The 26,093-nt window shown below is 47.5% G+C and overlaps 1 protein-coding gene and 1 long non-coding RNA gene across 3 annotated transcripts in view; one reads left to right on the top strand and one right to left on the bottom strand.

Annotated features, from left to right (window-relative positions):
* Positions 1-7,412, top strand: part of LOC128116461 (uncharacterized) — a 28,547-nt gene extending 21,135 nt beyond the window's left edge. The window contains exon 3 of the long non-coding RNA XR_008220469.1: positions 5,694-7,412. This is a non-coding gene — a long non-coding RNA (uncharacterized LOC128116461). The remainder of the gene's footprint in view (positions 1-5,693) is intronic.
* Positions 1-26,093, bottom strand: part of Dcstamp (dendrocyte expressed seven transmembrane protein) — a 54,122-nt gene that overhangs the window by 3,578 nt on the left and 24,451 nt on the right. Inside the window, exon 2 of one of the 2 annotated variants that reach the window (XM_052747718.1) lies at positions 3,405-4,455. In XM_052747718.1, coding sequence (XP_052603678.1) covers positions 3,405-4,442 — 1,038 coding nt within the window. In that variant the 5' untranslated portion in view covers positions 4,443-4,455. Of the gene's footprint in view, positions 1-3,404; positions 5,420-26,093 lie in introns of those variants that run through there. The other variant, XM_052747717.1, reaches the window with a different exon arrangement.

Raw genomic sequence — 26,093 nt, 5'->3', positions numbered from 1 at the left:
AAACACATCGATTGAGTCAGTGCTGAGCAACCGGCAATAAGAAAGCAGCGGGGGTTCGGTCTGGGCAGGAGCTATTTAGTCTAGAAATCGAGCTGGGGATTTGCAATTGGGAGTCGGAGCTTCAGAAAGATTGAGTCAACATTTGTGTATGGGCTTGGTTCAGGGCAGTGTGGAAGACACATTCGCTCTTTCAAAATGCCAAGCAATATCCGAAATGAGACCCTGATGATTTAAAATGTGTTTACTTCCCTTAAGTAAACAATTTGCTGAGATGGTGTTGCTGTGTGATGGATGCAAGTCAAGCTCTGCTATCGGATTGTCCTGGAAAGTTAATGGAGTCCAGAACCTGGCCCATGGGATGTGTTCACTAAATAGGAACTCGGGCTATTATTACTTATACTGCCCATCCATCCCAGCTCGTCGGATCATTTCCCACATTCTTTATTTAAAACATTTGTCTAAAATTGTGTGATAGTGGAAGAGAAAAACTGGCAAAACCTTGTACCAATGTTTCTCTTCCTGTCTGATTTCTCTTTCACAAATCTGCAGCAACAGAGCAGGCGAGGAGCCTTCAAGGGCATCCTGGGATAAGAGCAGGGCATTGCCAGTCATTCGAAGGGAGGCTAGCTCTTGGCACAGTCTCCCAGGGATAGCAGAAAAAAACTCAGGAGATGTCACAGAAACCTTGCACTCATATCTGACCAGCCCCACCACTCAGCTGCTGTTATGTGTGTACACAATGGCCTCTTCCACTGGCATAGGAGCTCTGCAGTAGAACTATCATGGTCTAGACATTATGTATGTCCCTGGTACTTGACAGGGTACACACACACACACACACACACACACACACACACACACACACTCCAGTCTAAACCAGTGAGAATTCGCAGAACAGGCATGGATGTTCGGCATTGACTGAGAGAGAAATACCCAAGAGAAGCAGCAGAGGACGGGGGCAGTGGGGGGGATGCTATAGGGGGAGTGAGGTGGAGAGGCCTTTGGCTTCTAGGCTTCTTATTTGGTTTCATCTGAAGCGTGTCTTCCATTATCGGCCTGTTCCAAATATCTAGAGCAGCAGAGAACCTTATAATTGAGTGAATTCTTCAGGGGCAGCAGAGAGCTCAGAGTAATCAACTCTAAGAAGCAGCTCAGGAGGTGCAGGGCGAGAGCCCTGAAACTGTGTGCACTGAACCAGCAGAGAGGGAAGAGGCACGTGGCTGGGGCAGGGGGATGTGAGGCACCCAGAAGCAGAGGAAGGGAGAAGAGGGTTCAGGGTGGCCCTTCTCCCAGCATCTTGACAAAGAGGGGACAAAACAGACATGTGGAGACAGTATACACAGTATACTTAACCCCGGCATGCATCCCAACCTCCCCCCGCCCTCTCTCTTTCTCTCTCTCTCTCTCTCTCTTTCTCTCTCATACACTACACCTGGTTCAACTCCATAATTTCAAATGTTAAAAAACATTTTCCAGATCCTCTGAAATGTTAGCATAATCACACATCCATAGGGAAAAAAATGGGAAAGAAAAAAGAAAAGAAATGATGTAACCCTAGTCTTCTCTACTGGCTCATGGCTGCCAAGAGAAGAGAGAGGAATTCAGGAAAAGCCAGACCCCTCACAAAACAGGGGCACCAGGTCCAAGAAAGACTCTCACAGAAGCCAGGATGTGGTGGTGCACATCTTTAATCCCAGATCACTGTGAGTTTGAAGCCAGCCTGGTCTACAGAGTGAGTTCTGGGAAAACCAGGGCTGCTACACAGAAAAACCATGTCAGAAAAAGAAAGAAAGAGAGAGAGAGAGAGAGAGAGAGAGAGAGAGAGAGAGAGAGAGAGAGAGAGAAAGAGAGAGAGAGAGAAAGGAGGGAAAGAAGGAAGGAAGGAAGGAAGGAAGGAAGGAAGGAAGGAAGGAAGGAAGGAAGGAAGGAAGGAAAGACAATTTCTTGCAGAAGCTTCTGGTAGGTATCAAGTTTGGGACTCTGGCTTTGTTCCTCAGGCGGTGGAATTAGAAAGGGGATCTCAGTCTTGACTGCACACTAGAGTTACTTGAGATGGGGCTGGGAGAAAAACCCACTTTAATCTAAGTAAAGTGGATTCTGGAAAGGAGGATGCAGTTCCTTGTCTCTTCAATCCCGCCATGACACTACTCTTCACCCCAGGTTTAGAAGGTCTTGCTCTTTAGACCCTATGTCCGACTTTCCCAGTGTGTGGGCTGTAGCTCACCTACTCTAAGATCACAAGGAGTGTTTGCAGAAATGCTCTCCCATTCAAAATGAAACACTATTAAAAGAGACCTGAAACTGTGTGTCTACCCATAGAAATTCTACACACACACACACACACACACACACACACACACACACGCACGCACGCACGCACATACACATTCACACATGCACACACACACACAGAGTCACTGACGGAACTTATGTTAAAAATAAAAGTTAGGTGTACATGAGCAGCATTTTAAGCCAGTTTTGGGGTTCCCCAACACCCCACTCCTGAGGTAGAAGCCCTTTTCTTTTGACAAAGACTCAGACTGCATGAGAAAGTTCTCCATCAAAAGAGTTTGAAGTCTGTCTGCTCCAGTCTTTGCAGTGGGAGAAGTCGAGCCTCCAACCTCCCTCTTAAGTTCATTTATACCCCTTGAGACTCAAACAAAGGGAAATTAAAGTTTAAAACCAGAGACAAATCTGTTCCTACCCTCTAGGCTATGCTGAGTGCAAGTTCCCCAAAGATAAAATGTCCTAGCTCTGGGAGCCTGTGATACTCCGGGAGCCCGTGATACTCCAGGAGCCCGTGATACTCCAGAAGTCGTGATACTCCAGAAGTCGTGATACTCCGGGAGCCTGAGATGATAATCCGGGTGCCTGTGATACTCTGTCTGGGAAATAGATTTCAGCAGTGAGATTAAGTCAGCTGGCTCAAGATGGAGAAATTGTCTGGATGCACCATCATGTGACCATGTACCTGGTTTGAGAGGGACATAGCGATTTTTTCCCACGCACAGAGAGATGTGTGTGATGGCACCACAGGCCAAGGAACGCCACTGGCCAAGTAAAATTGGATGAGGCAGAGTGAATTTTCCCAACTTTCTGAAAGGAGGATGTCTATGCCAACAGAACTTGGACTTCAGCCTAGCAAGACTGATTTTAGACTTCTCACTGTCAAACTAAAAGAGAATAAATGTATGCTGTTTTAAGATGCCAAGCCTGTGATCATTTGCTATAGTAGCCGGAGAAAAATAACATAGAATTCTATTCTAACACAGGGACCTAATTTAGCCTATACCTATTGGGCTCCTGTGAGCCAGGCACCCATGTGATCTGAGGGCACTGATTGACATGGAGGCCCACCGATAAAAAGCCCCAGGACACCACAAGAAGTGCCTGTGAACCCCTACCTCTCCATGCAGTTTCAAGTGAACTTCAAGCCCTGGCAAGCTTTGGAACTGCTTGCTCACGGAGGAAATGAGTCGGTACAGCAGATAATCCACAGCTGCGAACAGCACCCACATGTAGAGATGGGTCAGGATGGGAAGGAAAAACAGCCCCAGTTTTTTCCTGTCTTTGGGAGTCAGCTGCAGAGATGGGATGATGATGTAGTTCTTCCTTTCCTTCTTGTTCAGAGGGAGGACACAGGGCCCCTGTTGGTTCCTCTCCTTTTCATCAAACTGAACAAATTGTCTGGTGATATAGACGTTCTCGTACTTCCAGCCACAAGGGCCCAGGAATCGTTTCATGAAGAGGCCAGTGCTGACTAGAATGAGCAGAAGCCCGGTGAGGGCAAGAAGCTTCTGGCCCAAGGAAGACAGAAGCTCTGTCGTGGCTACCATATGGGACAGGGCACCCAGGACTTCTCCTTTAGTGTCATTGATATGAGCCTCCAGGGTACGGCTGGGACTGAAAAGGGAGACCACTAGAGTCTGGTTCCAAGAAACGAGGTCATCAAACAGATTCAGCGGAGTGGCGAGGCCATAAATCCACCGAAGGGCTTCACTATATCGTGTTAAAAGTGGAAAATGTATTGAAAAGCTCTTCGCCCTGAGGTTGCAAGTCATGCCGTCCAGGAGACCTCTGAAGTTATGAAACATATTTTCCACGTGTCCGAAGATCACTACCCCGGTGCCTGCCGCAATCAAAGCGTTTCTGCCTTCGCGGAGGCCGCAGGAGAGAAAGGCCAGAAGAATGAAACACCGCGCATGCTTAGAACAGCACAGAAAAATAGAGAGGATCGTCCAGACGGTAGAGAGCCCGGCGACTGAGGCGACTGGTGGGAGGACCCAGTAGCAGGCTGCTGACAGGAGGCTCACTGAGAGGAAAGCCACAAAGCAGCAAACTCCCAGATGCTGGATAAAGTCCAGCCAGCCAGTACTTCCTGGAAACACATATATCCCCCAAAACCTTAGGAAGATACTAGTGCCCCAGGTCCAGAGCCTCATACTCCCTGTGTCCCTAGAAATAAAAAAGAGACCAGGTTCAGAAATTGCTTAGAGGTCAGAGAGCAGACTATCTGTAAATACATGTCATTTCTCTACCCCTCCATTTGTCTGCTCCTTCCTAGTGGACTCCCACCAGGAAGTGGGAGGTGCTGGCACACGCCTTTAATCCCAGCACTCGAGAAGCGGGAGTAGGTAGATCTCTGAGTTTGAGGCCAGCCTGGTCTACAGAGCAAGCTCCAGGAGAGCCAGGACCGCACAGAGAAACCCTGCCTCAAGAAAACCAAAACAACAGCTGGAGAGTGAGGTGTTTCTGCATCCTTTGGCTCAGGCTGGCCTCGTGATTGCTTTAACCAATTAAAGGCCGGGTGACACCTTTGGGCCTGTGACTCACATCTTCATACTCTATTCTAGCCCTGCCCTCTGCTGAATTGTAGTAGTTAGTGTCCTCTTGACGTGTTAACAAATACCACAAACTCACCAGATCGAAGAAACACCTGTTTTTTCTCTTGGAACTCCCCCAGGAGGTCAGTAGTCTAAGATGGGTTTGTGATCCATCGGAGGGTCCCGAGCATTGAGTTACTTCCCCGTGCCAGCTCCCGGAGGGACCTGCGTTCTCTGGGTCACAGCCCCTCCCTCCTCCATCTCAAAGCCAGCCAGGTTGATTTTTCCCTTTTCTCTGGCCCCCACTTCCATCTTTACCACTTCTCTCTAACTCTGATCTTTCTGCATTGTGTTTCAAAGGAACTTTGTGACATTTTAGGGCCACCCACCCAGATAATCTAGACTAACATTCCCTCTCAAGACCTTTAACTTAAGTGCATCTGCAGGGTCCCTTTGACCATGTAAGGTGGCATATTCAGGTTCTAGGCATTGGGGCACAGACAGCTTAGGAAAATGTTGTTTAGCCTGTCACATCAGGTTCTAGACACGAGCAACATCTTGTCCTGATGCTTCTCTCAACTGAACAAAAGGCCGGGCAATTGTCAAATACGTAAGACAGCCCCCCCACCCACCCTTGCAGCCAGACTTCCAGCTGGTCACATACACTTGAAAAATAATAAATGCTGTTTTGTTTGGCTTTCTCCCCACCAAATTTTGTCCTGGTCTGCTTGACTGTAATTGTTCATTGACAAGAACAATGGTCCTGTGTCGTGGGTTCTAAGAGTTGACGGATGGGCTGCAACGCCAATAAAGTGCATTATGCAAGAGCATCTTTAATACTCATCTATTTTCTGTGCTCTCATTTTACAGACCAGAAAGCGTACCAAGGGCATCCAGACTTGAGTGTGGAGTTGGACTGGTGCCTCAGCGCCGCGCTTCCTCTTCTGCCATCCCTGCCTCATGAGTACAGGTCCCTCTGGAGACTATTCAGGGAAACTAAGAATATTCTTGTCCCTAAATTAATCATCTTTTCCAGATCTGGGATAATTAAAATTAAGGTGTTATAAGGCTGATTCTACTCTGCTCGATACGCATATTTAGGTCTGTGATGTACTTACAATGAGTTGGGCTCGTTTGGACTGATATAAATAAATTTGAGGTTTTCCTCTCTCAACTGACATAAAAATATCTAATGAACATTGTACCATATGTATAAGATTTAATGGGGACACTGAGAAGCCTTTAAACACTCTCAAATATATTTGATTTCATACAAATATGGAATAGGATTTATGGTGCAGCTTGACACTGAGAACCCATGCATTCGTTGCACTGGGTGTGGAAATGATGAACGTAGGTGGTGGCTATGGGGCATGAAATGAGCAACCAGAGGTGAAAATCTGACTCTTTTTCTGTGTTCAGGCTGAATGAGGCTAACAAAAGGCAGAATCAAGATGGAGGAAACAGGCACCTTAGTAATAAGCACATGTAAATTTCCAGTGCATGACACAGAGAGCTTGCGGGTGTCATTCTGAATGGATATTAGCAGAAAAGAGATGCGGAGAAAACTCTCAAGTTGAAGAAAGGCTGTGTCTATTGCTTTTGTTCAATGCTGCAACAAAATTCCTTGAGAGAAAATCTTGGTAGGCTATTTAAGGGTGGGCATTCAGAGGCTTCAGTCCAACTTGTTTGACCCAGGATGTTGGGCAGAACATCCAGACACCAGGAAGGCCTTGCAGAGGGCAGTTGTTACATGCAGACAGAAAGTAGAGTGAGACAGGAAGTGAGCAGGGATAATGTACCCCTAAGAACTTCCCCCCAGTGGCCTACCTCCTTAAGCTCAGCCCCACCCCTTAAGTGTCCATAGCCTCCCAAAACAGTGTCACCATCTGGAGACCAAGCATTCAAGTCAAGAGCCTACGCGGGAACATCACGTGCTCACTCCCGTAACAAGGGTCATTGCCACCTGGACTAGCTTCACAGAGATCAGGGTCCTAAACATGTGGAGGCGGGAAGACGGCCCAGATAAGGGCACTGGCTTTGTAAGCCTGGTGTTTTGATTAGTTTTTGTCAGCTTGACACAGGCTAGCATCACTGGAGAAGAGAGGACCTCAGCCGAGAAAATGTCCCCATCAGATTGGCCCGTGGGCAATCCTGTGGAGCATTTTTTTATTTTTGACAATAGACATGGGTAGACCTATTCCATGGGAGGGGGTGGTGCCAACCCTGGATGGTAGTCCTGAGTTATATAAGAAGAAAGCAGGCTGAGCAAGCCATAGGAGAAAGCTGGGAAACAGTACTCCTCCATGGTCTCTGTTAGAATTCTGCCCTTACTCCAGCTACACATGCGCAGTTCAGGGTATTGCGTCTTACATCATCAGTGTGTGCTGGCTACTACGTGCATGTGGCGTGGTCATGCAATCAGCGCACAGGTGGTGTAGCTCCGTCGGGGGAGCCCTTAAAAAGCCAGATGCAGACCCCACCCTCTCTCTGCTCTCTCTCTCCCCTCCCCCATCTTTCTCTCTTGCCCAGACCTGGTCCTTTTGTCCCTCCCCCGTTCCTCCTAATAAAACTCTCTACTACTAAGTATCCGGGTTCTGTCATGACCTTTCCACCGGTAACCAGCGCCACCACCAGCACCATTTATCATTCATTTCAGTCTCTGCTTCAGTTCCTGCCCTGATTTCTCTTTATGATGAACCATATAAGCTGCAATAAGCCTTTTCCTCCCCAAGTTGCTTTTGGTCATGGTGTTTTGTCACAGTAATAGAAAACCTAACTAAGACATATGGCTACCTGAGTTTTGCTACATGGAACCTACATAAAAATGGAAGGACAGAGCAAACGCCACGGATTTGTCCCATAATTTCTACATAGCAATACATAGTAAATACACCCCACTCCCTCCCCACTAATACAATAAAGTAAAAATATTTCTTAATAAAGACTCCCCACAGGAGGCTGTTCTAATTTCATCAGGGGAAAGGGAATTAGAAAGGAGCTTAGGGTGGGACCATGAAGAACCATCATTCTTGACTCCTGCAAACTTGTGTCGTTTCAGACTCAAGTCAGATGGAAGGTGATCAGTGTTTGCACACGGCCAATATCATCAATGGGTCTGTGCTCCGGACACTTCCCTGCTGGCCCTACGCAGGAGAGCTTGGTGGACACTGGACAGTGAGCAGAACATCCACCCCGGAGCAGGTCAGGAGCTGTGTCTCTCTCCTCAGACATGGCCCCTAGCACTTTCCTTGCCGTTAATTTTAGAATAACAGCAGAACTTTTGGATTCGATCCCATGCTGTTATTTGACTGATTGGCATGTAGAAAAGTACTAATTGTCTATTACATCAAGGGCACTTTGCAGGAAGCCTCCACATCCCCTACCTCAAACGCACTTTGCCTTTTACATAGAGGAAGCGGAAGTTGTGAGCCTTTACTGAAACTTGCCGGCCAGCACGCAGAGTGGCTGGTGGAGTGGAATTCAAAGCGTTGTAGCCATCACCTCTGCGTCCTGCCTAGCTCTCACAAGTCTGGGTTAGGGGACGGGGCACTCAGCTGTCCAAGCTTGTTCCTACTGGAAACATGTCACACACATTGCCCGTGACTACTCAAGAGCTGAACCAAGTATCACAATCCCATCTCCACTATCTACTCATTCATTTTTCTCTTCTTCATCAAAACAGTTGACCCTGTGAGGTTAAGATGTCTCCAACCAGCAGATTTGTCTTTAACCTAATTAGAACACCCAGTTTCATTTTTTTCCTAATTTCCTCTATGAGGGCCCAATTTTTCTCGTCTGCTGAAATATTAATAATGTATATTGTAGGCTCATTTCTTCCTTCTCTTGCTCTTATCCTCGTACAGCATGTTCTTAATACAGACAATCCTCCACAAGTATGAAACAGATTTATAGACACATTAAAATTTTAGTATTCTACAATAAAATCTAATATCAATTAAACGAGATCTATGGCTGTAATTTCATCCCGTAAGAGGCCCGTGTTTACTCAACAAGCGACAGCTCCACCCTCATCCTTCTTGTCTTTGTGCTGAGAACAGAATGTTACCAAAGACACCAAGCCTTAGGGAGGAAGACTGGAGGTATTCTCCTAGTCCACAAGGGACAAAGCTGAGCCCGACCTTGAACCTCCCCTTCTCTTACCCTCATGGGGCTTAGATTTCTTCCCTGCCCTTGGCTTATCATTTTTCCTAATGTAGATGACCTGATCCTTCTTGTTGAAGCTTGGGGAGAGAAACTTCTCCCAAAACCTGGACATTCCCTGGAAAATGATGTGTCCCATCAACACAACACATTTCCAGATCGTCGTGTGCTTCCATAGAAAACTGAGACTTTCTATGTTCTGGTCTAGGCAAAGCTTGAATGCTCAACTTCATGGGAGGCTGAGTGGCAAGATGGCCGCACCATTTACCTGGCACTAGGATGTTGCATTATACAGTAGACTTTGACGATCTCTTCTTGCTTCACTGTGGGCCCCACCATCCTGCTAGTCTTTCTTCAGGTACTCTGATTCTCTCCTTTCCTAGGACCAGTAAAGTCCAAAGTCTGACAAGCTATTTGCTTGTTTCTTTCTCAGAGACTTGGAGTCAAAATTTCCTGCATGCATGTCATGATCAGCCAGGGACACCATAATGAAATGCCTTAGAAAGAAGCGGGAGACAATTCTTTTTCACAGTTTTGGAGACTGGAAGACCCTGTTCAAGGTCTCACAGGACCAAACTCTGGTGAAGGCTTTCTTCCTGGTATGCAGGTGGCTGATGTCTCTCTGTGTGTCCTCACACAGCAGAGATGGGAGAGAAATCTCTGGCTTCTCCTCCTCTTTCTATACCTCCTCGTCTTCTCCTTTTTATTCTTCCACAGTTTATTATCTTTAATCAAATGTGAAGACTCACCCTCTCTTCAGCAATGGCAAGCTTTCCCTCTTCTTCTGAGGGCATCAGTCATATTGGGTGAGAGCAGTACCTGTAGACCGTATTAACCTAAACTTCCTTAGAGAGCGCTTTTCCTCACGCAGCCGCACTGCGTGCACTGGGCTCAATCCCCAGAACCTTTCTTTGGGGGACAGCTGACTTTAAAAGATGTTGGCTCTGTCTGGTGGGTTTTGGGCTCAGCTGTTACTTTGCACTTGACCTTCCTGAAGCTCATCGCTTCCTCCAGTCTCACCGCCCCCTCCCCACCTTAGCTCACTCCCCAGCCTCGCCCTGGGGTCACTCTCCTTCCTCTTTCATTCCTTGGCATAGTTTGAGTGTGCTGTAAGCGGGTGTTTATTTGAGCTCCGTTTGCTTCCCTTCCTTGGTGTTTACAGGACTGAGTCCCTTCATCCTCTACGCCATCTCTTTTGGCAGCTTCTAAAAGCCTACTTGATCCCTTTAACCTATCATTTTGCTTCCATTATCAATAATGCTGATTGCCTGACTCAACAGCCTTGTCTCTCCAACAAAAAGAGCCTGCTTCTCGCTTTTACAGCAGCAATTTCCCAAGAGCAATCACCGCTTCCTTGCTGTTATCTCTGGCCTATAGTTTGCATCGTGCCCCAAGCAAGCAAACCTTAGCTAGAGTGAACAGCAGAGCACCACCATCTCCCTTTCACAGGGTTAAGGTGATGCGCATGAGACCCACTGAGAAGACACAGAAAAGAACAGGGCTGTGGTGAGGACCCTGAACCAAACCAAGTGCCCTATGGAGCTGCACAGCCTGTGTATTTAACTTGAGCCCATGTTTACCTGCTTTTATGCAGAGCTGAGCTGTTGCCGTGGAAACAGGAGCATCAGCCTTTCCCATCCACCCTGCACATGCAGCTAGCAAACACAGCTGCCCTGGTTTTCTCTGGCACTGTGTCACACACACACACACACACACACACACACACACACACACACACACACACACACACACATACTAAATTCCAATGTATCAGCATGGCCTGGCATAGAATTCACGAATTCCCACCCCATACCCAGTGTCAACTCTGCCCACCTTACTGGGAGGCAGGGACACCCCTATTCCTGAGCACCAACCTTTGAGCACAAATCAAACTTCAATATGCAAGTATATTTCCTATCTTACTTCAGATACAAGGCCTGGCTGGATCTCATAACAAATAGAGTCATGAAATAATGATGACAACTTGCACGTGAACAGCCAACCCTACAAGCGCTCTAGATTGCTCTAGAAGAGGCACACCCCATTGGGGCACACAGAACACTTGCTGCTAGAGTGAGGCTAGAAGGAATGAACATGGCCTTCTTGCTGGGGAAGGCCAGGAGCCTACAGCCTCAGGAACCATGCTATTCTTGCTGGCTCTCTCTGGCAGGGCACCGGACTGCTCTGCTATCTCACACTTGCCAACTCACTCTGACCCTGCTTCTGGACAGAGGCCAAGGGCCTAAACTCAGCCAGCCCAGATAATCTGCAGACACCTGGAGGAACACTAACCCAAAGAGACAATCTCTCCTCCAGGGCACCTCCATCCAGCTCTGCCTCCAGCTTTCTTCAGGACCTGACATGATATGAAACTCATTTGAAAAGAAATTCCAGCAAAGGGAAGAGTAAAATAAAAAAGCTAAGGGGGCACGGAGGCAGGTGGCCTGCTCCCTAGCCTGCATCTACCTACACAGACTATGTGGCTTTTCATAGGTCATTTCACCTCCAGGGCCCTCTCCAAGGTCCCTGCTGGCCCAATGGTCTCTGAGTGACAGATGACACAGACGCCTGGAGTGAGCACTTGGCAGCCGCTTCTGAGGCAGAGTATCAGAGCCCAGAACGGGACAGAGGAGGAATGAAAGGCGGCCGCTTCCTTTTTCCTCCCTCTTTTTCTCTTCCCTCTTTCTTTCTTGCAAACTTATCATTTGCTTGGGAACATGCTGTTCTCTCTGGCTGCCAAAATAGCATGAGCAGGAGCTGCGACCTCTCCTGAGGTGGAATGAATTCCTCGCCAGCCTGCTTTAATCATTCTTGCCTTGGGAAAGCCAACAACTGCCTTCTCTGAGAAGGCTGCCTCCATACAAGAAGGGAGATTAATGAAAGCTGAAGGGTAAACAGAATAGCGTTTAGGGAACAGTTCAGTCCGTCGCTGCGTGCTGCCAAGCTGGGAAGCTCACCGTTGGCCAGGCCGGGCCGCTCTGCATTAGTGCAGCACAAACCAGTTCCCCACGCTAACCACGGTCAGGATGCCAGGCCACAGAGATTCACCCTTCCTTCCCAAGTCAGGTCGATCCGAACACACTGTGCCTTCAGCAGGACATTCCTGGGCAGCCTTCCCGAGATTCTGAGTAGCCAGGTACCAGCCCCCCAAAGCTGTCTTCCTGTTCCTTCGCTACATGGGCAGACAGCTGAGGTAGAAGAGCAGTTTACAGTAGTACTCTCTAGTCATGGGCCTTGATTCTAGTTTGCTAGTATTTTCTTTTAAAAGCAACTTTAGAAGCAAGATTATTCTGAAGGTTTACTTACGAGTTTCCCTCTGCTTCCTCCACGAGCATAAAACACGCCCTCCTGGAAGCTCCAAGGCTTAATATAGAGCAGGGAAAGGGGAACTAGACATGACAAGGTGGCCACATCACCCTGAATCAATCTCTTCATTTCCCTCACAAAGTGACTAAGTCATTTAATATCACCAAGGGTAAACCGGTGTGAAAGAACCATGGACTTCATTCTAGCACTTTCCTTAGAAGATGTTCCAGGCATTAACTCTAGGAACACAAAGATTTGTGAAGCTGGGGACGGCCTCTCTCTCTCCCCCCTCTTTTCTCCTCATTCACCCAGGAGTAAGGGTGGGGTGACAGGCTAGTTTTAACCCCAGGCTCCATCCACGACTGGAGTCCGGTTCCTGGATGAGCCCAGGGTCTGAAGCACTACTCAGTGTCCTGCCTCAAAACCCCGTGTAGGACGCGTCAGCTTAGACATTTAGCTCCGTGGCTAAAGGACCACTGTTGTTTAAGGGAATTAGGAAAACATCAAAAACTCTTAGTCTGTGGAAGCTTTTATCTGAAAATTTACAATTCCTAGTGAAATTTAAGTGTCACTGAGAAGGGTGTCGCTTTAAAGGTTATTATTAATTATTAATAATAATTTTGATCTATGGCTGAGTGAAAAGCAACAGAAATTTCAAGATACTAAGTCATATTTTCAAAACTATTACTCATGTAATAGTAACAAGCTTGGCCGTTTTTCAAAAACACACCTCCACATCAAATGTGACATAGTAACATTGCAATTAGTCTCCTGATTAAATTATCAATTTTCTCCCTTCTCAAATATTTTTGTCTATTTCACATATGCTATCTGGACTCTTCAGCAACGCCAACGTTTTCCTGTCTCCCTAAAATTGTGTATCATCCATTTTGATTCAATTGAATTATAAATCAATAAGCATTTATTGAAACTCTACCAAATGCTTAGACACTGAGAGATGTAAAACCCTAATAAAATTCTAACTTCTGATTTTAAAGGGCTTGAGATTTATTAGAGAAACAAATATATGTGTCTATCTGTGTGTATACATACGTATCTATCTACACACACACACATACACACACACACACACACACACACACACACACACACACACACACACACACACATTGGGGAGGGGTGAAGGAGCTGGCTCATTCAGTTGTAGACTTGCAATTCCAAAATCTGCATCCACAAGTATTTTTCCTCTCTCCATTGAACGTTTGAGAGTGCCATTCATTTTGATTCAGCTAAATGCAGTTGAATCTACCGAGGGCAAGCTGAGACTATGAGACTTGAACTGACAGACTGTAGACCCCGGAAGGAGCTGCCATTGTAGTCCGGGTTCATAGGTCATTTCTCTGCAGAATTCCCTCTTCCTCAGAGACCCCAGTCTTCACTCTTCAACTGACTAAATGAGAGAGCCCTGTCGATTTCATAGGTTCTTCATGCGAAGTTTATTGATTCAAATGTTAATCTCACTCAAAAAAAAAGTCTTCATGATATAGAATATTTTACCAAAGAACTGCATGTGATGACCTAGCCAAACTGACATCCAGAATGAACAAGCACACCCAGATTGGCATAAATGGGAAAGAAAGACAACATAGATTTGTTTATTTAGTAGCTGGGTAAGGACAAGGAAAGAGAGGTGATCTGGGTCTTTCTGTAGGAGCCATTTAAGCATGGAGACAGTGGCTCAAAGTTGCTATGGTTCTGATGAGGTGTCAAGATAAGCCCATCTACCCTGGTGATCTGTTCAGGGATATATATATATGATAAAGATAGAGAGCTGGGAATTAACCAAATCAGCATGATTTGGCCTCCCCAACCACAGGGTCACATCTAACTTGAAACTATGAGGTTAATTAACTTTCTGAGGAGCACTGTACTGGAACAAGATGGGAGAACAAAGGGAGTGGCCGTCTGAGACCACTTGGCACTCAGAAAGCCAAGGACTGCCTCAGGTTCCTAGAGCAAAGCTCTGGAGCTGACTGCCTGTAGCAAGTCAGAGGTGAGTTCATGCTAGGAGAGCTGAGGTGTGGGAAGATAGCCCTGCAGCTGGGAGCTCACATGCATGTCAGGGAGCCTAAGAAGAGTGGAGTGAGCAGAGGATAGAAAGAAGCATTGAATGATGGGGAGAGGCACAGGGCTGCAGCCTGGACAGCCCTTCCTGTGGGGAACTGACCATCCAGGTTTTCAGTTGAATAAGGAGCAGGCTCCCCTGAGTGTGTCTGGCTGATCCAGAAACAGTGCTGGGGGCCCCTGGTGAGGAAAGAGCAAACAGTGAAGATCTCAGGTAGGGACCTTGAGAGCGGGCACAAAGGAGACCCAGGAAATGGCCCTTGTCTTTGGGACTGGGGGGTGGGGGGATCTTTAGTCCTTTTGGAAGAGCCATTTTCGTAGAGGCCTGAACAAGAGTCCGGAAGGGAGGAGTCTGCCAGAGGTGGACACTGTTGGGGATGGAAATGAGAGGAAGGCATCAGTGGGAGGTCCGGGAAGCTCGACACCTGTGCCTGTGTGGACAACGAGTCCAGGCGGAGCTGTCGCATTTTCAGAAGAAAGGAGGAAAGAGGAGGGCAGGCCCAGAAGCGGTAGAAGGTTGACGGTTCCTTCAGGGCAGTCTGGAGCCGCTGAAGAAGAGACAGACTTGTGACTCTCCAGTACCCCCAGGAGTGTTCCAAGAGTCCCTCAGAATTCTCAAGATGTGCAGTGGGACTAAATGGCCAAGCGAGCTTCTACCTTAAAGACTCCTCCAAAAGGGTTTTTCTTGGGGTGGAGGAGGGGGGTAGGGACATCTCAAATTCAGCTGAAAGATGTTATTTTAGTGCTTTCTGTGAATTTAGAAAATGAAAAAGCCATCCCCAGCTGGTGATTTTAACCCGGTCAGCTCCAATGTTCTTTAGTGACTTGGAGAGTGCACATTAGTATCAGCTATAGTCCTCAGCTTAACAGTTTCGGAGGGCAAGACAAGGGGGACAAAGGTGTAGAGTCTGATTCTACAGTGTTATTGAAATCAGGAGCTGGGCTTGGGGAGCTCCCTGGGATTCTGCCAGAAAGGAGCAGCCATCATGAAAATTGCTGTAGTATCCTAGAGCCAGGAGCATCCCTTTCCCCAGCCCCATCATCAAGGAATCTCTGCCGTTTTACATGTGTTGAGTCATAGAAGCATAGATGACTCCCAGTTCATCTCAGCTCAGGAATCCCTCTGAGAACCATGACAGGGACAGGGTGGTTTTGGAAGGTGTGTGGTCTGACATAAACAAGAGCTGTCACAACAGCCTTTAACCTTAAGTTACGACAGTCTTTCCTGCACAGCAGGCAATACAGTGTTTCCTGTGCTGAACAAAGAACTAGAGCTCTGTCTGGGTGTCCAGTCGGGATGGCTCCGCCTCTCCTCATCTCTGCAGAACCACATGCCCAGCTGGGCTTTCCTGGAAAGATCTGTTAGAACCTTTTCGTAGATGCTGGTTATTCCTCCGACTCTACTACTGAGCCTGCATCTCACTCACCTTGGCCTTTGGCACCCACGGCATCATCTGCTTTTTCTCTTGATTGAGTGCATTTTTCAAGGATATGGCCCTGTGCTCGGTTCCCAGGTCCCCTGACTGCCAAGACTCGGGACATATAAGGAAATCTAGATAGAAGGTGTGAGTCAGCTTCTCCTTCCTCCTAACTTTAAGAGTAGAAAGGTTTCTTTTGGCTCAGTTTTGAAGGTTTCAGTCCATGGTTGGCTGTCCCCCTTGCATTTGGGCTGATGAAAAGGCAATACCTCATGGTGGGAGCATATACATGGTGGGAGAAGCTGCTTGCCTCATGGAAACTGGGAAACAAAGAGAGAGGGATGAGGAGAGATTTAGTCTCACAATTCCCTTCAAGCCTTAGTAGCATAACCTCAGATCTCTGTTTGGGCTACCTCTCAAAGCTACCACTACCTCCCAATAGCTCCAGGGATGGGGATCAAGCTATGGGACCATTTAGAAACATTCAAATTCTAAAATATAGCATAGAGACACTGGAGGACGAAGGCAGGAGGCTTTCTGAACCTTCCTGGAGATAGAATGTAGAAGAAATGAGAATCAAAGAGAGAAGAAAGAGGGCTATGGAGATTATGACTTTTTAGCAGATGTTTCTTTCCCACCCGCCAGTTCCCAAATAACCAATATGGAGATTTGCTATTAATTACAAATGCTTGGTGAATAGCTCAGGCTTGTTACTAGCTAACTCTTACATTTAAATAAGCCCGTATTTCTTATCTATGCTTTGCCATGTGGCTTGGTGCCTTTTCTTAGTATGGCATGCCCGGTTTGCTTCTTTCTGCATCTGCTGGTGACTCCAGACTCCACCCTTCTCCTTCCCAGCATTCTCTGTTTGGCTCTGTGGTCTAACCTTATTCTGTTCAGCTATTGGCCAGTCAGCTTCTTCATTAAATCAATCACAGTGACATATATTCACACAGTATATGGAATATTCCACAATGACTGATAACTTGATTGGACGGAGAAGCTCCTGGGAGATGCGTAAAGTACACCTTTTGGGTCTGTGATGATGTTTCCAGAGGCAGTTGTATCTTGAGGGCTCTGGCATAATGTTCAATACATTGATGAACTCCAAGTTTGATAGGCTATTGGAAGATGGTGGGACTGTAAAGGGAGGGGAGTGTCTTTGAAGAGTGTATCTTTCTCCTACCCTTTCTGGCTCTACTTCCTGAGTGCCGTGAAGTGAGCAGCCTCCAACATGTGTGCCTGAACCATGACATTCTGCTCACCACAAGTTCATAGCAATTGAGCAAGTGACCCTTTGACTGAAGCCTCTGAATCTCTGTTCCGTACTAAATCCTCCCTCCTCTGAACTGTTTCAGATATTTTCCACAGTGATAATAATCGAACAGAAAGATGAAGACAAGTTCACCAGTTGGAGAAAAGACACGGAGCCCTGGGAGTGTCAGCATACCTGGGCAGGTGCTCACCCTAGCCCTTGCCCCCAGCCAGCCTTGCATTAGATCATGGGCATGTGATTCACTGTGGCCAATGGGACTCACAATGATTTTGTAGGAGAGCCTGTAGAAGAGTTTCCCCTTCCTTTAAACTGATGTACTTTGGAAGGGATGTGTCCCCAACTGGACACAAATGTGCTTGCGTGTGGTACATGAACAATAGTACCACTCTTATAACAGCAAAGCTGAGCAATAGGAAATGCTGGGTCCTTGGTGGCATCTTTGGTCCTTCTCTGCCCCAGAATGCTGATGTAAGCAAATATCCCAATTAAAAAAAAATAGTTCCCAAAGCTTGGATTAGTAGAAGAGGCCTGAAATTCTAGCTACTTGGGAGGATAACACAGGAAGGTCACAAGTTAAGCCTGTCTGGGCATTTTAGTGAGGCCCTGTCTCAACAGCAATGATAATGGTGGTGGTGGTAATGATGATGGTAATGATGATGGTGGTGGAGAAGAAGAATGAGGAGAAGGAGGAGGAGGAGGAGGAGGAGGAGGAGGAGGAGGAGGAAGAGGAGGAGGAGGAGGAGGAGGAGGAGGAGGAGGAGGAGGAGGAGAGAGCTGGAGATATTGTTGATAGAGCACCTGCCTAGATTCAATCTCCAGTACCACAAAAAGCAAACAAAAAAGCAAAAGCAATCTTTCTATATCTACCCATCTCAATATATGCATATAAATTTAGAGGAATTCCCAGTTTCGTAACTTAAGGAGGATTTTGCACACATCCCTGCCCATGCACGTACATAATCTGCCCCATATACCAGAAGGTGCATCTGTACATTTAAGAATCAGCACTGTGACACCATCACTGTCAGCCATCGGGTGTACAGATGACCATCCTGTGTGTGCCACTGTGGCTCCACACAGAGCAGTCCCAATGTCCTGCAAGTGCTGTGTTCTCTGCTGTTCATTTTTCCTACAACTAACTACAGCATCATTTACCTTTTCCTGTCCCATGGATTACATAGTTTGGGATTTTTTTTCCTTTTCCGGAGATTACATATTTGGGATCACATAGTATGTAGCCTTCCAAATGTCTGCTGTCTCTTATGGCCAAGCTACCCTGAAATACATTTTATTAAGACATAATTAGGGCCAGGCGGTGGTGGCGCACGCCTATAATCCCAGCACTCGGGAGGCAGAGCCAGGCGGATCTCTGTGAGTTCGAGGCCAGCCTGGGCTACCAAGTGAGTTCCAGGAAAGGCGCAAAGCTACACAGAGAAACCCTGTCTCGAAAAACCAAAAAAAAAAAAGACATAATTAATGTAAAACAAACTACATGTTTCAATTGCACTATTTGATGTTTTTACACTCGCATATTTTCCTTTTTAAAGATTTATTTTTTAGTTATGTGTATGTATCTGTGTAGGGGCATGTGCATATGAGTGCAGGTGCCTGTGGAGACCAGAAGAGAGCACTGGATCCCTTGAAGCTGTGAAGTATGCTGGGACTAGAACTCTGATCCTCTATTGAGGAATAGTAAGTGGCGTGAGCACTTTAGAAGCTTATGGCCAACTCTTAAAGATTGAATCCAGCACTCATTCTTAGGTTCAGAACCATCCCCAAGCCCTGTGAATACTTTAAAAGTTGGCTGTTATGTTAGCATTTATAAAGAACTACCATAGTATTCACCTTGTCAGACAGCAGAATCTGGTCACGTCCTCCAGGGTCCACACCTACACTTGGTATAACACCTTACAGTGGTCCTTGGTAAAGCTGCTGTAAACAGAGCTCATATTTGAGCTCATATCAAAGAGGCTGTCTGCTACCCGTTTGCGTATCCACATCACTTATTGGTAGGAATTGCTGTGGTCGCCCTTCTGGTTGGTATAGGCATCTTCTCTTGCTGTTGAGTTGTTTGTTCTCAAACAAGTTGCCTACTCATTCTGTGTTTCTGTAACTACAATACGATGTGACTGGGTAAATAAGGTGAGCTCTGATCACTTCTCTACCTTTAAAATCCTAAACCGCCTGTCACTGTAAAATTATCTTACGTGATCTAGGTGACATTAAGAATTCTAACATTTCCCAGCATCCTCTTTGCACACTTATAGGACATGTGATCTCTTGAGTCCTTGAGGAAGCACTATGTACATAGTGGAAACCCTACAAATGCTTCCTTCTCACAGAGGGAGGCAGTGTCAGGCACACGGAATGCAAGGAGGGAGCCACTCTGCTGACATCCGGGTGTCTGGCTTACAGCAACCTGCTGCTCAGCCCCAGAGCCTCACTCCAGAGTCTGCAGACCTGGATGTTGATGAGCTAGATCAAAGATGCAACCCAGTGCATCCGATGGGAAGGGGAGGAGGGGGAAAGTTGCCTCTGAGATTAAAAACATAATTAATAGTCTTCTAATCGTGGAGTTATAAATAGATCAAGGCAGTTCTTTGTATGCTGAGATGGAGTGAGCACAAAGAATTAAGAGGAAGGAAGGGGGTGTGGGCAGAGGAGGGGTACGGGCAGCAGGAAGTGGGGTACGGGCAACAGGAAGGGGGTCACAGGCAGAGAACTGCACAACAAGGTCAACAGAAGTGTAGTGGCTTATTATGTTTGTCTCTACTGCTATCTTATAGGAAACATGACCTTACCTAATTGTGGTTACCTCTAAGGAGGGACCTGGCTACTAAAGGACAGGAGCTGAGGAGGGAGCCTTTATGTGGCATTCCTTTTGGTATATCTTAAATTTTTGTTCACACGAACAACTGCTTATTCAAAAACTAAATCATTCAACCCCAATAACAACAATAATAAAAACAATTAGCTGTAAAATTATGTTAATATAGGATTATAGTCATATAATTATATGTCAACTGTATTATTTTCGCAGCTATATACACCAATAACTTACTATAATATAAACACAGGGAAAAAAACAAATAATAAAATAAATGGACCTGAAGCCAGCTACTGGCTGGGTAGTTGTAGCTTGGAGCCTCCATTTGCCTATAAAGCTAAATAGCATCTATTACCCCTGCACTAATTACCAGACAGGGCAGTAAATGGGGTGGGCACAGCACACAGAGGTGTGAGTGGCTGGCATGTTCACCAGCTCAGGACCCATCTGTGAGTGGAGGGCCAAAGCCATGGGGACACTGGGCAGAGGAGCAAGGGGACAGAGTGGGATATCTGGACTAAGCTAAGCAGCTGTGCCCTTGAAAGCAGCTGTGCCTGGTTGCAGAGACAGAGTGGTTTGTAAATTCCGGACTAAACCCCCAAAGGATGTGTTCTGCTCTGGAGCTTTCTGAGGCCCTGGCTTCCTCTTGGCCTCCATCGCTTTGGCCTCCATAGGATAAAGACTGGACTTACACAGTCCTAAAGGCTGGTCCCGGCCAAGTCTCTCGGGGTTTCTTGGGTTGACCTTGTTTGAGCAGCCCCGGGGCTTTAAGCTGCTTCGCTGTGGTCCAGCTTCTCCTGTTCACTCACACGTGGGTGCCTCTGTCGGGCGGGGTGACTGCTGCTGCTCCAATGTGAGCCAGGGTTGCCTCATCCTCCCCACGCTTCTTCATTTCCAGGAATGAGAAGGGGTCATGGGACAAAGAAGTGGTTAGCTCTTCCCCTTGTTTTTCTGCGGGGCGACACTGTGGCTGGAACTCAGAGCTAAGGGAACAGGGCTGCGATAGCCAGTGTCACCCCACACACCTGCAGTCTTTTCTTTCTGTGGCCTCTCTCTTTTTTTTCTTTTTTTTTGGGGGGGGGGTTTCGAGACAGGGTTTCTCTGTGTAGCTTTGCGCCTCCCTGGAACTCACTTGGTAGCCCAGGCTGGCCTCGAACTCACAGAGATCCGCCTGGCTCTGCCTCCCAAGTGCTGGGATTAAAGGCGTGCGCCACCACCGCCCGGCATGGCCTCTCTCTTAAACGAGAGAAAATCAAACCCAGAAATACAAAGATTTCAGGGTGAGCTTCAAGTGGAACCCTTGTCTTCCAGCTGATCTCGGCAGGCTCCCTCCACACTTGACTACTTGAAACCACAGACTTAGTAGAAAGAAGAAAACACTGTGACTTCCCTAATGTTACTGTCCCCTCACTGCAGGCACCAAGAGCTTTCTCTGAGGGACCCCTCCTCCCCCTGGTACCTCCCAGTGGCGCTGCTCTAGAAGAAATAGGACTTCAGCGCTAGAGACGGAAAAACATCTTGCCAGGAGGCAGAGACTCTGGAAAATTGCTAATAAATTGCTACTGCTTGCTATTAAAAGGATCGGTAAGATAAGGCTAAAAAGTGACTGATGGAGGCCCTCACATTTTGAGTATTAATGGGGGACATGGCGCCTGGCAGCTAGGAACAGTCTCAGAACCAGCGCATGCCATTCACCTCCTCCCGCAAAAACTCCAACAGCTTCATTCATTGCCTTTAGACCTGGAGTTACGGATGTTAGTTTTGAAAAAGGAAGTTATTTGGGGGAGAACTAGGTATCAGAGAAACCGCTTTATGTTAGGAACATTGAAAATTTTGTTTACAAGAGTCTCGTGGGGCACCATTAGGATGGGGTGTATGTTCTTTGGGGCTGTACCACGACAAGAAGGAACCCAGGCATGCAGAGGGCTCCATTCTATTGCAGCCCTGCTCTGGCGCCCTGAGTACTGCTTGACTGAAAATCCTGTTCAGTGCCTCTCTTCACCTCAGCAGATGGCCCTGAGGAGAACGGCAGGTCCCCACAGTCAAGTGGGCACTCGAGGGGATGGGAAGCAGGGTCTTTGGGGGACTGATCTCTCCCCAGTGGCCTTCCATCATCCAAGAGGGAGGCACCAGGCATTCACAGCTGAGCTTCGAATCACAAATTTCTACCTGTCTTCTCATTTTCTGGCTGCCAGATAGGCAGCTCCAGCCACAGAGAAGCCTCTAGTGAGATCCAAGGAGTCTCGTTAGCGGGGAGTTCAGCTCGCCTTCCATTTGTCCACAGGATTTCCCACTTGCGGGCCCTTCCATATAACACAACTTCCCATCCAAGTGTCTCGGAACTTGTAGAAGCTCCCACATTCGCCTCCTCAGGGATCACCCCGAGTTCACTGCCTCTGTAAAAAGCAAGTCTCTAAGGCAAATGTTACCTGAGAGGGCTGCCTGAAGGGGGCCCAGTGTCACATAGACGGCAGCTCTGGTCAGGGATTTAAGAATCTGGACCTCATGCGAGTGCAAGCCGTCTTTGGATAAATGATTTGGGCTCCCTGGCTAGCTCCTCAGTTTCCTTCCCCAGGTGCCCTTTGATGCTCCATTTTCTCCTGCTCCAGGGAGCTCTGAATTTGCTGAGTGTACATACAGGAAAGTTGGGGCCTGAGGGAACTGTGACTACAAAAGGCCAGAACCCAAACACTCCTGAGATCTACATGAGTCAGCCTTGTCTACCAGGAACAGCTCCTCTGTGTCTCTGACTCAGGACAACCAACTCAATACTGCTGCCGGCGTCTGAGCAGAACTGCAGGCCAGCAAGGGGTTGGCGGCGTGATGGAGGGAGGCTGCAGGGCCTAGACAGCTCTAAGTGGGTTGGCATACAGACAAGAGGTTGCTGATCCCGTTGCCCATCCTTGTGGACTGAGGCCAGCCTTCTACTTTTCAGGCCTGTGGCAACTTACTAAGGGCATTTGCAGACTGCACCGCTTCTGTGCCCTGCAGCTTTCAACCAGCATTTCTGTTCTGCAGAGAAGCCATAGACTAAGGCCACGGAAAACATGCTACGAAACGTATTTTTAAAAAATGCAAAAGGGTACTGCTAGAAACAGCTGTGGACTCCTACCTGGGACCTAGCTTGGTGGGGACAGATAGAATCTGTCTTCTCACAAGGATACTTAGGCAGTTGGCAAGGTACAAACTCTAGCTTGGAGCTCCTTGCCTGCCAATGAGCACAAGGTACTCACTGGACATCTGGGAGGCACCTCACCTGAGAATCTTTAGGGGACCTGTCATCCTCAGTTGGCCTGAAGGTGGCAGCTCTTCCCAGGTCTGCAATGCACTGAGAATTTGCTTTTCTAAAGCCCTTTAAAGTAGGCCAGCTTCCCTCTCCCTGCCTGGACCGCATCCAGCCTTAGCAGATTATGAAACAGCCTCACTTCTGTTTTCAGAGATTTGTTGGTAGAACCACCCCACCGCCCACTGCTCCTGAACTGGGATGGCACAGAGCAGGCCTGGAACCAGGACAAGCCTCTAAAGGGCAGCACAGGATTCTGGGCAAGCCCTTGGGAGTCCAGTTGATGTGATAGAAATGCACACTGGGGTGCCTATGAGGCCTGCGGTCTTGGTCCAGCATCCAAACCCATCTGAGGAAAATCAGAAAAGCCATGACTTCCTCTCTGACCTCCCACCCTTCCGTCTTCCTCCTAAACCAGTCAAATTGCTGAGTCACGAGGCCAGGTGACTTGGAATTGTATAGCCTGTAAAATAATGGAGGCACGTACAGGTCCAGCAAAAATTCAAAGCTGGCTGGGCGATTGGTGGCACATACCTTTAATCCCAGCACTCGGAAGACAGAGCCAGGCGGATCTCTGTGAGTTCAAGGCCAGCCTGGTCTACAGAGTGAGATCCAGGACAGGCACCAAAACTACACAGAGAAACCCTGTCTCAAACAAAACAAAACAATTCAAAGTTGACATCCAGTGTAGCAGGAGTTGATAGCCACAGATCACACACGCTGCAATGCGATGTACTGCATGCGCTGCTGAACATGCTGAGGACATCAGTTCCAGCCTTTGCATCCTGCATGAGTATCCCAGGAGTGTCTGATAATGAGGAAAACAGTCTGAGCTAACATTGATCTAACTAGGTGCCCATCATCCTTCCAGGAGATTTTGTCTACTGGTTTGTTTAATGAAAATGGCCCTGGACTGCTGGCATTCAATGATGAAATGATGAAACTGAGATACATAGAGTTTACACTACTTGTCCAAGGCCATACAGCAAAATGAGTGGTCCTAAGATTCAAACCCAAAGCGATCTGTCTTGGCTCAAGAGTTGAACTATGGTCATTGTTGATGATACGGTGTGCATTGCCTCCCACACAGACAAGACACAGAATCTCAGATAAGCAGGTTTCTGGGCCCCAAGTCTGCCCTTCATCCAGAGTGTAACATGTCATTCAACCATCAACATAGAATGGAAACTCTGTGGTCCAAGTAACAGCCACGCAGAGCTACAGGAAGTCCACTTTGGGGGCCAGAATAAATGAGGCCATATTTAATTCGTTCCCAGGGTACCAGGCTTCTCCTGGACCCCTCTCTCAACACCTTGGCTCCGCCATTCTGTCTCTAGCCCCTAAATGAGTCGGTGCAGCCCCTAACAAGGCAGCAGACCCCGGGGAGCAGCAGCAGCAGTAGAATAATGAGTGCACAGTGCCGGGCGGGAACTACAGAGACATTTGGATGGAAATTAAGCTAGAGAAGAGATGGATTGGAATGGACTTGGGAGACTTCTTTTTTTTTCCATTCCACAGATTGCTTTTCAAGGGGAAAAGTAAACAGTAATAGAAAACAATTGTTCAAGGAGTGAGAGACTCTGTTTTCCTGCTATGAGCTTGACTTTCTGGCTGCATCTGCCTCCCAGGGCTCTATCAGTCTTGAAGCTTGGTGTCCTGGCCTGGGTGTCCAGGACCACTTCAGCGGACTCTGTGTGAATAGGGCGGGGGCTGACAAGGATGCATTTCTTCATCAGTAACCTTTTCCGAGTTGGAGTATACCGAGTGCCTGGGGGTGAGAGTGGTCATGGCCAGATTGTCTCTGCTCCAGCCGTTAGAACCGCTAATCGCCTCCTGGAACGATCCAAGCTATCCCTGGGGCTTTTTATAAACCTCCAGGATTTCCAGTACTCCTGCATGGAAGAGGCATCTTAGTGTCCTCTTCTTGCACAGCCAGAGCAGCCATTTTATTCCTTAGCCTATCCTCTGCCTGCCCGTCCTTGTTCCTTCCCTCAACCACCTCCATTTAGTTCCCATCTCAGCGTCTGCAGCTTAATGATTCCTGGGTGATGCCAGCCGCGTGTGGAGGCTGGACTCTTATCATTGTATTAAGGCCATTTGACAGGACCAAGCTCTCTGTCTTCTATTTCTGTCTGGTTCAACATCTACCATTCCATGTTAATGGCTGAAATAAATGTGAGGGAGAGGATTCATCAACCTTTTCTGGAAGCAGGAGACAGCATAGGGTGTCATGTGCCTTGTGTTCACATCCACGAGGAGATTGATGACTTACACTCTTGACTGCCCAGACTTAGATGGACCCAAAAATTCTTTTTTTGGTGTTGTCCGACTTAGAGTTAAATTTATTGCATTCAATATTTTATCTCAGTATCAAATCATAAGGCTAAATGGAGCCTCAGAGGTCATCTCTCCGGTCCTGGCTCTTATGGGTTGGCTCTCTCCTTGAACCCCTGCTGGTGTCGTGGCCTGACCCAGGACATTTGCTTTGTTAGATATGAAAAAGTTAGTGCTGGGAAGGTCGGGACCACTGGATGGAGAGTTTGACCGGCATGTTTAATCAGGCCATCTGTCATGACTCAAGAACTGGACCTGACTTCTGCGCACGCCCGGCCGCCATCTTCTCTGCCGTCACAGAGAGCTGCGAGTTGCAGAAGCATTATGGCCACCACAGAGGAGCTCCTAGAGAACCCAGAATGAGGAAGCAAGGTGGCCATGAAGGTATGAAGAAAGCCCCATGACAAGGAGCCTCCTGCCCTTACCAAAGAGAAGCAGTGAGGACCCCGTCTATCACCTGTGTGGTGTGGTTTGTGTAATTTAGGATTGTGACAACTTAGGCCTCAGGTGTTATTAGTAGCCTGGTTTACAGCTGGGAAGCCTAGGCTTAGAGAATTTAAGGACCTCCTCCACTGCC

Source organism: Peromyscus californicus, unplaced genomic scaffold (genome assembly GCF_007827085.1).
Source record: "Peromyscus californicus insignis strain IS unplaced genomic scaffold, ASM782708v3 Scaffold_20__1_contigs__length_68692818, whole genome shotgun sequence".
NCBI lineage: Eukaryota > Metazoa > Chordata > Mammalia > Rodentia > Cricetidae > Peromyscus > Peromyscus californicus.
Note: the sequence above shows the minus strand (reverse complement) of the source record. Positions and strands in the feature narration are given on the sequence as shown.